At 39.2% G+C, this 12285-nt stretch overlaps 1 protein-coding gene across 4 annotated transcripts in view; it reads left to right on the top strand.

Annotated features, from left to right (window-relative positions):
• The window catches only part of LOC100492280 (prolyl 4-hydroxylase subunit alpha-1), a 28718-nt gene extending 17266 nt beyond the window's left edge, over window positions 1-11452 (top strand). For 2 of the 4 annotated variants that reach the window (XM_004915787.4, XM_002935967.5), the window contains exons 9-15: window positions 59-129; window positions 3238-3337; window positions 4669-4722; window positions 5802-5867; window positions 7680-7748; window positions 8902-8998; window positions 9370-11452. In XM_004915787.4, the coding sequence (XP_004915844.1) occupies window positions 59-129; window positions 3238-3337; window positions 4669-4722; window positions 5802-5867; window positions 7680-7748; window positions 8902-8998; window positions 9370-9440 (528 nt within the window). In that variant the 3' untranslated portion in view covers window positions 9441-11452. Of the gene's footprint in view, window positions 1-58; window positions 130-888; window positions 960-3237; window positions 3338-4668; window positions 4723-5801; window positions 5868-7679; window positions 7749-8901; window positions 8999-9369 lie in introns of all 4 variants that reach the window. The other 2 variants (XM_031905487.1, XM_004915788.4) reach the window with 2 other exon arrangements.
• Window positions 11453-12285: the final 833 nt, after the last annotated feature.

The raw sequence follows: 12285 nt of genomic DNA, 5'->3' as shown, positions 1-12285 counted from the left end.
GTTGGATGAATGCTAGTTTTTTTTTTATGACAACTGTTGTGATTGGTTGGCTTCACAGCTGAGGCGAGCCACCATTTCAAACCCTATCACAGGAGTCCTGGAGACAGCTCAATACAGAATTAGCAAAAGGTAAGAACAAAGGATTTTATACTATACACGTATTTGCATGAACAGGTAACTTGGGATGCACTGGGAACAGAAATACGTTCTCCTGATCTGTCATTCCCTAAACAACCCTCGTGCTGCTGAGTGGCATTTCTTTTTATTTTAAAGTTTTTAATTTATTACATTAGAAAAGCCCCAATTTCGATTTGAATGAAAGAAAATTTACTTATTACCTACTTTGTACCTATTACAGTCTTAAACTATTTGGCCAGATATTACCATTTTTATTTTAATGCATTGCTATACTTTTTTTTTTTTTCCTCTATTTTTTCCAAAGAATGTTTTAGGCGTAAAGCATTTTGTAGCTGCTGCTATTGTTAATCACCACAAAAACTGTTAAGAACAGCAATGGCCATCTAAACTGTTAAAAATAAAGAAATAAAAATTCACAACTGACCCACAGATTTTTCTGTTAAAATAAAAAGAGCCTTTATTTTCCAAATAGCATTTTCTTTAACTTTCATTGTTCAAAGAAATACCTTCTTCTAAAAATAAAAAGGCTTTGGTGAAACTCTGCAGCATTAGGGGAGTTGAAATGTCTCCAATAAAAAGTGAAAGGACAACCAGGTATGGACAGAACTAACTGATATTCATTATTCTACCTAAGGAACAAAGTTTGAATGTAAAAAAAACAGCATTCTACCCAAACCAATCAGAACTCCTGGCATGGCACACACACAAGCCTGCTCCCAAATTAAACCTTAGTCCTTTCTCTTTTTGTAGCTGAGACGGGCTACAGTGCATGACCCTCAAACAGGAAAGTTGACCACTGCTCAATACAGAGTCTCTAAGAGGTAAGGAAGTGTGTTCCATTGAATGCAGAGAGATGCAGAGCAAACACAGTGGTTACTAAGTGGGCCTCTCTTTCTTTCTTGAATTAAACCGTAACCATTCTCAAAATTTATGATGCCTCTGACACATCCAAAGAAGGAAATTTTTTTTTTTTTTTTTTTCTTTAGCATGTGATGGGATTTCCTAGAGCTATTGTAAGGCTACTGTAAATCAAAGTAGCACACATTTGGGATGTAAATTATGCACAGAACAATGTTCATATATCTGATTTCAGTTTTGTCTGATTTTTGTCTATTGCTATAGTGCCTTGAAACAATTATTTTTCTTATTTGTCTATGAAATACATATTATGGACTGTAAAAGGCTATATGTATAAAACTACCAAATTTGTTTTGTGAAATTATATGAAATATTATAAGCAGTAAGCACATGTAGGCTGAATAGATATCATGATGTGGATATAAGCCATGAGTGAAGAGATGATGCTGTAAGATGCCCAAAATATACTTTGTTTGGGAATGGGTTTAAATCAAAATGATCCTTTTATTCCATGTCCTTGGGATTTTAGCTGGACTGTCGGTGTCAGTGGTCCTCTGGTGCTACTAATGTAATGAATTTAAAAACAACAGTGCCATCTGGTGTTCATTTTGCCTGCTAGTCAGCTAAACATGAATTTATGGAGAATAGAAGCATCTTGTGATGTTGCTCTGCTTAGAAAATAAAGTTATCTGGTCACTTACAAGTAGTGCAACATCACAAGACATTCCTTTTCTCACAAAATTAATTTTATACAACACTGGCCTGTCTGCAAAAATGAAAGACAGATGGTGCGGTTATTTCAGATTTATTGTGTGATCCGTTTAAAACTGCTCATATCTTTAAAACCAGAAAATAAATAATATAAATTGAGAAGGGGTCAGAGCATGCACTTTTACATGAATTTGTTTTCAGGGTTTACATTTTTCCTTAGGATAGCAATCAGGGCCGCCATCAGAAATCACGGGGCCCCTCACAACAAAATTTTCTGGGCCCTCCCACGCCCCCAATAGCCCCTCCCCCAGTGACCCCTCCCATCAATACAAACGATACAGAGACTTTGGTAGCCAGGGCCCCCTAAAACATTTGTGGCCAGGGGCTACATTTTGCATTGGTGCCAGAACATTGCTAGCCAGCCCAGGGCCCCCTAAAACATTGGTGGTCCTCCCCCAAATACTATGGCCCGCTCCCCCCACGCATCCTTCAGCTCCCCCGCCAGTATCCTCCGGCTCCCCCCATTTCCTCCTGCTTCCTCCAGGGCCCCCCAAGCATCCTCCAGTCCCCTGCCCCAGCGTCCTCCTGCCCCCCCAAAGCATCCTTCAGCTCCCCCCAACATCCTCCAGGGCCCCAAAGTATCCTTCAGCTCCCCCCAGGGCCTCCGAAGCATCCTCCAGTCCCCCCCCCCAGCATCCTCCAGTCCCCCGCCCCAGCGTCCCCCTGCACCCCCTCAAAGCATCCTTCAGCTCCCCCCAACATCCTCCAGGGCCCCAAAGCATCCTTCAGCTCCCCCCAGGGCCCCCCAAGCATCCTCCAGTCCCCCCACTGACATCTCCCTAGCCATGGCCGGGGTTCAGCCCACAAGCAGAGCAGCTAATGTCCCGTTACTCCTTACAGAGGTGCAGATTTTATAGCAGCCCCCCCTTCCCCCCATCCCAGCAAAATGTGAGAAGAGAAGGAAGAGAAGAACCACTTTTGGGGCCCCCTTGCGTTACTTTCCCATTGGGGCCCCGCAGACCAGCGGCCGCTGTTTATGAGGAAGACTCCGCTATGTCCTGCAGCTCCCAGCTCCATCTGCGCTTATATAAGGTTGCGCCCCGTACGTGTGACGTCACTACACACGGGGCGCAACCTTATATAAGCGCTGATGTAGCGGGGAACACCAGGACGTAGCGAAGGATGCCGGCAAGTGAGAGGGCCCGGAATTGATTAAAGGGGGCCCGAGCTAGGAAAACTCTAGTACGGCCGGGCCCCCTTTAAAGTTAAAAACATCCGGGCCCGGGACGACTGTACCCCCTGTGCCCCCCTGATGGCGGCCCTGATAGCAATAGTATTTCTAGTAGTAGCAATATCTAAAAAATCGTAAATGTGAACAGGGGTTTTATGCAATCACATCAACTTGAACATTGTTAATGAGTTTTATCATCAATAAATCAATATAGCATAGTTGCATGCTTTAATATGCCACTGAGGTTTAAACATTCCTATAGTTTTGTAATTTTTTTTATTTTTATTTTTTTACCCCAGTGCCTGGCTGTCTGCGTATGAAGATCCAGTGGTCGCACGTCTCAACCGAAGAATCGAAGGAGTAACAGGACTGGACATGTCCACAGCAGAAGAATTACAGGTAAGAGGAAATATTATGGATGTGGGGTCAGATGAGTTGCTGCATTTCAAAGCAAAATTGTGATAATAATATCAGGGGAAGTCACAAGAAAAGCTGAGTATTTTTGCTCCTGCCTTGTAAGGAAATTAGCCAGCAAGAGATCTACATTTGCTTGTTAAAAAAAACTTGTGCTTCTACACAGCTACATTTACATTTTTAAACAAGGTTAGTTTGCTATAGCTAAAGCCTACTGACTAATGGAAGTACTAGCTAATATAGAAAGGTAATAAGGGGGAAGCACAATTTGATTTGTAACTATCACTAATTATCTGGTTGCACACCTGATCCACTCTCCAGCCAGTGCTGGTATAAACCAGTGTATGCAACCATGTTGTCACGATTGGTATCCCAAAACTCGGGCACCAAGGGTCCGGTCACGGCTCACGCTTCTGCTTATAACAGCTGCCTTTCAGTTTGGGAAGAGCCCTTCGCTACTCGGATGCAGCCAGGACTTATAGTGAGAGATCCAAGGAGAGAGTTCTGAGCAGGCAGGGGAACCAAACCGTGTGGCAGGAAGAAGGGGAACGAGTCGGCGCAGTCAGAGTTCAGGCCTGGGTCAGCAACGATCAGTCAGTGCAGTACAGAATCAGAATCCAGAAGAATAATCGAAAAACAGGCAAAGGTTGGTTCAGGTAGCAATACAGGAATAGGAACAGGCAGGAGTCAGAACACGGCAAAACAGTACAAAGACCGCACCCAGGAACTATCAGTAGACCTACGTTGGGCAATGAACACAGGGCAGTAAGCACTTTAAATATTTGAACTTCATGCCAAAATGACGCGTGCGCCTAACAAGAAGATGGCAGACGTTTCTTCTGCCCCACTAGGCCACCAGGTATCGTTACACATGTAATTTCATGTCATGTTTTAAACTAGCTCTACATTAAAATGTAGGCATACTGACGCTAGTAAGCTGGACTTACTTTTATTTTTTATATATTGCTGTCCAACAATATACTTTATAACTCATAGGACTGGCAATGAAAAAGTTTAAAAAGCAGTTCAGTAGAAACGGCTACAAGGATGTCAAACCATAAACTTTCTGATCAGCCTTCAAGCCCATTTCTCTCCACTTCACTGCTGCTAGAATTTCTTCACTGCAGCTTTTATTAGCTGTATACAGCGTTTGGTGGCCGGTGCCACTTTGCCTTTTACTACTTGCTATGTTTTGCTTTTCTTAGGTGGGCAATTATGGAATTGGAGGTCAGTATGAGCCCCACGTTGATTTTTTTAAGGGTAAGTTTAGCATTTTACTGAAATATTTCCCATGCCTTGTATCTTTGTCTTTTCAGGTTGCAAATTATGGAATGGGAGGACAATATGAACCACACTTTGACTTTGCACGGGCAAGTAATGTGTTGGGCAAGGACCACATTGTAGCAGCATTTCTCTTCAGCTCTGTGTTTACTGCTGTTTAATATGAAAAGATGAGAATGTTATCATAGGTATGGGACCTATTATCCAGATGTTTGGGACCTGGTGTTTTCAGGATAAGGGATCTCGCTGTAATTTGAATCACCATGCCTTAGGGCTACTAAAAAATAATTTTAACATTAATTTAACCCAATAGGATTGTTTTGCCTCTAATTAGAATTCATTATATCTGAATTGGAATCAAGTACAAGGTACTGTTTTATTACAGAGAAAAAGGAAATAATTTTTAAGAAATATAAATAATTTTATTAAAATGGAGTTTATGGGAGATGGCCTTCCATAATTCAAAGCTTTCTGGATAATGTGTTGCCGCGCACGGATCCCTGTATGTAACTGTCTGAAAGAGACAGGGAAACACTCATCCTAACAGAAATAAACAAGTTGGAAGGATTGCTGCTTTAATGATGCCTTCATTATTGTGTGTCCAAAACTACTTGTAACCAGTTACGTTTCCTAATGTACACATTCCTGAATCACCATAAGTTTGTTTTAAGTAAAAAGAGGCAATGGGAAAGGGAATTTAGTTATCTTTTTCTGGCTGGGGACTTTGCACCAAAATAAAGATAGATAATGGGCTACATTTTTGATTTACCAGATAATCTGCATTAAACAAACTCCTGGTGATTTTGAAAGGCTAACTCCTGTAACTTCTGTGGCATGTGAGCTGACTTGACTAACATTGAAATAATTTTTCCATGCATGTTTTTGGTTTGTAACTCTCAGTAAGCTACTACAGATAGAGTGACGGCCCATTGGCATGTTTTTTGTAACAGCCGATATCCAAAAGAATGGATGACTTACTATAGGTCATTGCACTTACAAATAAAGCTGTAAATATCACGGTGCAACAGTGTGGGCAGTAATGTTCTCTGTGAAAGCAACTTAACATTACTCCAATTTGCTCCAATTAATATGCATGTCTTAATTCCAGTTTGTTTCCCAGCTCTTCTGGTATTATTGCTTACTTAACCTTTTAATGTATATTCCACAGAAAGATGAGCCAGATGCCTTTAAAGAACTTGGAACAGGCAACAGAGTTGCTACTTGGCTATTTTATGTAAGTTGAACCAGACAGATGTTTTTGCAATATTCTTTTCTTAAAAACTATATAGTAATAGTGCCTATCTTGAGCAAGCATGAATGGGAAACGATGCTCCCGAGCATTACATAAAATTGCTTATACGGTGGTTCTCAAAAGTTTGTGTATCCTTTAAAATTTTCTATATTTTTATATGAATGTGACCTAAACCATCATCTGATTCTTAAACAAGTCCTAAAAGCAGATGAAGCAAACCTAGTTAAACTGAAACAAAAATTATAATAATTGGTCATGTATTTATTGAAAAAAATTATCCAATAACATAACTGCATGTGCCAAAAGTATTTTTAATTCCTTAGAATTATTGTATAACTTGAAGGTGAAATCAGAGTCTGGTGTTTTCAGTCAATGGGATGACAACCAGCTGTGAATAAGAGGCCCTGTTTTATTTAAAGAACAACAATCCAGTAAAGCCTGATCACACATACTAGTGATGTGCGGGTCAAGAAATACTCGACCCGTACCCTACCTGACCTGGCTTTCTCCCTCTATTTATAGACTCGCCCACCCCGCAATGACATCACAAAAGGCGGTGGGGAGGGCTGGGCATGCACCTATAAATTAGTAAGCTGGAATAGGAAACCGGCAGTGTAAGGGTGTGGGCGGGGAGGGTAAGCGCTCAACCTGTGGATGTGTATCATGGCTCGAACAAAGGAGGTGTCTGAGGACCTCAGAAAAAAAATTGTTGATGCCCATAAACTAAATATCTTGGTGAATCTGGCCAGCAATTTGGAGCCCTAAATTCAATTTGCTTTGGGGCCCAGTAGCATCTAATTACACCACTGCTTTAGTTAAAAGCAGAAAACAAGCATTTGCAAACTAAATTATGCAGAAAAAAGGGAAATGGTCCGCAAATAAAATAGCATATATTCATAATGTAGAGGTATTAATACTGCTTGCTTCTTAAATGGAGTTGAACCATAATTCTCAGCGGTTGATGGCTTCCCTTCACTGCTTTGCACACGAGGAGCCACAAGTGGAATATATCTGATTACAGTGAATTAATTCCTCATTACATTTGGCTGTTGATATTGATTGTGATTGAGATAAATACCTAATTTCAAACATTTAGAGGGGGCAACGGATTATTATAATGGACTTGTTAGGAATCGTTTCTTTCTGCAGTTTTTAAAGAAGAAAGAAACCCGTATTTTCTAAACTAGTTAAAAATGTTCTTTGTAAAACCCCCCCTCGCACCATATTCATTTTTAAATTTTCCCTACCATATGAATGGACGCCTACAAAGATGAACTGTTTAGTGTCAGCCTTTGCAGCCGCCATTTTAATCTTCGCTGCGTCACTTGCTCTGTGTCTTAACTGCTGCTCTGCTCTGTGACACTGTAAAGAAATGTGAGAGGAGGAGCTTTAAAGTGTTGCTTCTGTTCAGAGTGTTGCTATAGTAACTCCCTGAACGGAAGCGTCAATGATGGCACACGGGAATGTCACATGACCAGAGCATCATCGCTACATCAGGAAAATGAATAAGGACAACTGCGCATGCACAGGGCTCCTGTACATTTAAATGCAAATGCATTCTCTAGGTGCTCAAAACAAATGAGCACCTAGAAAAAGCCACAGAAACAAAGGAAATCATTAAGAGTAAGTAAATGTACATCTGATTGGCAATAATTAGAGCTTTATTTTTAACCTTTACTTGTCCTTTAAATACAATTGATATTGGTAATGTCACGAAGCAAGGCCTTTGATTGCAATATCTTTATTTTACTGTACAAACGTAACACATCTTTGGAAACCACCCTGTGCTTGCAGATGAGCGATGTGGAAGCAGGTGGCGCTACAGTATTTCCAGAAGTAGGCGCAGCTGTATATCCCAAAAAGGTACAGCCTTCTGAAGTTCTCTTCTGTATTAATAAGTCAAAGTGTTACTTCTGATTTTTTTTTTCAAATGCATATTTAAAATGTTTACACAAGCACTTCCCTTCACACATCAAAATGTTATTTTAGGAAACTTAACAATATACATAAAGAAATATTAGTCTTTTTACAGTAGTTTCAAATTACTTGGTAAAGTAATTTTTGAATGTAACTGCAATATTGAAAGCAGGACCTGTCTATGAAATCACCAGCACTCAGTCAAACCCACATTGTAGCACTGATCAGCTGCTAGAAGCACCTTTGTGCCAGCACTCGGTCTAACCCCCATTGACTGACTGCTAGAAACAATAAAAAAGCCATTATTTGTACACAAGGAGAGATATTGCTCATTTTGCTTTTAATTTTTCGAAAAATGAAGTGTTAGTACTTACAGGTGTAGGATAATTAGCTCGGGCCCCCTGTTTGCCCACTTACATCAAAAAGACAACACACACCCTTTTCAAATAGAGCTGAATGAATAGGGCTCCTGCCAAACATACTTTTGCCTAGTGTTTTAATTAAGAAATATCTATTGTTTCTGTTACTTCTGGTACTAAACAAGAATGTAAAGCCGGTTTCACTTTAGCACTTCCTGTGTCTTCCTGATTCCTATAAACTTTAAAAACTGATGAAACTAAGTACCGGTCCACTGAGAAGCCCCTGATAAGGAGCTGCTCAAAGGCTGCTGCTTAGAGAAAGGGTTTTTTGTTCAGTTAGATGAGGAGCTCTGAACAAAGTGACTTATTTATAAAGAGAAAAAAACAGTTTATTGAAAATAGCCCAGATGCCAAAATTAGTGCTATATAATGGCAAAAAATAGGCAAATATTGATATTTTTAATATTTGTTAAAACTATACACACAATGTAATTTCAGTGCAAGTTCTGATTTTTGTGTTTATTTATAGCAAAGTTGTTTTAAGGTATATACCATGCCTTTAAAGCCACATCATAGGCCCAAACATAGAGCCTTCCCACAAGAACTTACACTCTAAATCTTACAATCTGGCTTCTTCCTCCGGAAAATTTCCCATTAGTGTTAAAGTGGTAAGCAACAACACTGTCTGCTTTGTTATCTAGGAAGTACTTTAATATAACTTTGTTTTTTTTTATCTTTAGGGGACAGCGGTCTTCTGGTACAATCTTTTTGAGAGCGGTGAAGGTGATTACAGCACAAGGCATGCAGCCTGCCCTGTATTAGTTGGAAATAAATGGGGTAAGTGTTACAGTGCCTTCTGCATAAACTGCATTTGTTTGGGTCCACGCGTGGTTAATTGATTCAGAGGTTGTCATATTTGTAACCCTTCTTATGAGAACTACTACTTGCTGCTTAATCCCTCTGCTGACACTTTTAAAAGGTGTTAAAGGAGAACTAACGTCTCCCCCGGGCCGATGCTTCTGTTAGCAGAACACTGAACCAGCCTGGAGTATTTCTTCAGAAGTTCTTCTCTCTTCTTTTTGCTGGGCTTATTCTGCAGGGGGGTGTTGTGGAGGGGACCCTGCCTTTTATTCTACTTTAAAATAAACTGAATGTTGTATGATAATGATGTGTTCTAGGTATTAACATGCTTTATCTTGTTTTTGCAGTGTCCAATAAATGGATACATGAGCGGGGTCAGGAGTTCCGAAGGCCGTGTAATTTATCAGAGTTGGAATGATACAAGCTTTTTTTTTTTTTTTTCTGGGAAAAACATTTTTGCATTCTTCAAACTTCCCATACATTCAAAGTTTGCACAGTTTTCAAGCAAGTCCACAGTCTACTAGTCCTAAAAACTTTGTGGGGAAAGACAATTATGTAGAATAAAGAGCCCGAATCTTCTATTTTGTGTCCAAAAAGGGAGAAATGTGTTGGATACGACTGGATACGAAATTCCTTTCTCTGATCTGTATTTCTCTAGTGATGGAAACCTGCTTCTTCTCCAAGAGACTATTGCTGAAGGGTGCCAGATAATTCCAGCTGAAAAGGAAATAGCAACAAGGACAAGAATCAGTCAGAAATTAATTATAGCCTCAGGTCTTATGTGATGGTCATTGAGTTACTACTTAATTAGAAAAATGAAATGTTTAAATTTCATTCTAAATTGAAAAAATCAAAAAGTTATACTATACTAATCAATTATTTCATGCCAGAGAGCTATGGCCACATTGTAGTCAAGATATAGAGAAATCATAAGGGTCAAAGCAATCCCTATTCATAAACAAGGAATAGTCTGCCTTTAGGAAACACAGGCTTGTGTATTGCTCAGCTCTCTGTCCAAGAGACCGTTGCAAACCAGGATTTTGATTTTATGAGGCTTGAAGCAATTTGCCATGAGAATTGGACTTCAACAGTATATTGGTCATTTGCACATCTAATTTCTCTACTCCCCTGTACCTTCCATAGGACTTTATTGCTTTTGCATTTTTGCAGCTTTAACTCTGAGTAGGGATCTGCTATGTAATGGTGCAGCATTTAAAGAAAAATGGAAAAAGGCCAGGCAAGTTACTGTTGTGTTACTCACTGCCAGGAGACTTCTGCTTGTTAAAGTGCTCTGAAGTTTGTGTCAGCCTAAATAATGTGCAATCTATAAAGCTGTCCCGTGCAAGCTCCAGTCTGCTATAATGGAAAGCATCCCTTTCTGTACATTAGTTTTAAAGAGCCAATAACCTGCAATGTGCATGTTCCGTGGCCAGCGGGAAGCGTTGTTCAATGCTTTTGGTTGAGACATATGACCAGCCAAATGCCAAACAAAGCCCAATCACATATTTAAGGGAATCCAGTTTACTTATAAATACTCAGTGATACATTTGTATTGCTATTTGGCAACAAGGGAATGCACTGGTGCAGATTACTGGCTTTTTTGCTATTTGTTACAATTCTGTGCCTTAGCTTTCCTGAGACTGGGCCACAAACCCATTCCTTTCATTACATTTTCCTTTTGTTGCACCTTTCAATGGATCCTTCATTATTCTAAATTACGCGTGTTCCATCGACTTAAAGGAAAAGTAACACAAAATAATGAAAATGTAACAAGGTAATAAAAATAAGTACTGTTGCCCTGCTGTGTGTTAGTTTAAAAAATCCAAGTATGGTTTTATAAACATCTTCTGTGTAGCCATGTGGGTAGCTATTCAAATTGAGATAGAATGGCCAAGGTAACATAGCATATAATGGGTAAGCTCTGTAAAATACCTTAGTATCCTATAGAGCTTATCTGTTATCTGCTGTGTAACCTGTACCTTTTTTCATCTTGAATGGCTACCCCGTGGCTACACAGCAGATTATTTGCATAAGTTCTCTTTCTGAGTTTTACCAGTGCAGGACAATCTTACATTATATTTAATTACTTTAACACTTTTCAATTTCTAGTGTTACTGTTCCTTTAACTGAGCTTTGATTGAATACAGCCATTTTTTTCTTCATTCCATCAGAGAACAGATCTTATTTGTATTTCAGAGCATTTTGTGGCAATGAAATTTGACCTATTTATAATCCAATTTAAATGCTTTTTTATTTTATTTTTTTTTTTTTTGTATTGTTGTAGTTTGGGGGGAAATGAAGTTTGCTGCATTATAACACATAACTGAAGGATATTGAGATTACGTCCCTGTTATGATCACAATACCATTTCCTAATGCCATGTGCTGCATTCTTCCCCAAATTATATTTCTATTAAAATCATAAAATCAATTTGCTTGTCTATTCTTTTCTATTATTACATTCTAATATATGTAACTGTCCATTAGAAAATACCAATGTTTTTTTCTCTGATTCTACATTTAAGAGGTTTTTAGCTTGAAAACTAGCATTGCTTCTTAAACTTTTCGCACCAGAAATTATTTGCAGCCTGAAAGATTTTTGTGATTTAAGTTTTTTGTTAGAAAAAAACAAATCAATCTGCTGTTTGGATACATATTGCAATATTCGATACAGGTTTGAGATCCATTATCTGCAAAGCTTTTATCTAGAAAGTTCCGAATTACAAAAAGGCCATCTCCCATAGACTCCATTTTAATCAAATAATTCTAATTTTTAAAAATGGTTTAATTTTTCTCTGTAATAATAAAACAGTACCTTGTACTTGATCCCAACTAAGATACAATTAATCCTTATTGGGGCAAAACACTCCTATTGGGTTTATTTACTGAAAGACCCTTTATCCAGATACCTGTATTTGAGAACCACCAGTTGCAGCAATAACAGCTTTAACTCTATTAGGGTACGTTCATGGCTTGGGAGGGATTTTTAGCCCATTCTTCCAGTCACTTTAGCTCCAGGTTAGATGACACTTGTGCACCTTCGTTTTTAAATGGTTTAGAGCAGGGATCCCCAACCTTTTTGTAAAAAGTTTTGGGGAACCCCATGTGGACTGCTAGTCTGCAGGAGGCCCTGCTTGGAGTAAAATTGTGTCTCTGCAAACTTGCCCCCAAGCAAGAGAGAGTTATCTAGAACAAAAAGCTCAGGAACAAAGGTGATTGCCCTGCAATAGCCCAATCAAAGCTCTGATCTCCAATCCAGCTAAG

The sequence above is a fragment of the Xenopus tropicalis genome, chromosome 7, assembly GCF_000004195.4.
Source record: "Xenopus tropicalis strain Nigerian chromosome 7, UCB_Xtro_10.0, whole genome shotgun sequence".
NCBI lineage: Eukaryota > Metazoa > Chordata > Amphibia > Anura > Pipidae > Xenopus > Xenopus tropicalis.
Note: the sequence above shows the minus strand (reverse complement) of the source record. Positions and strands in the feature narration are given on the sequence as shown.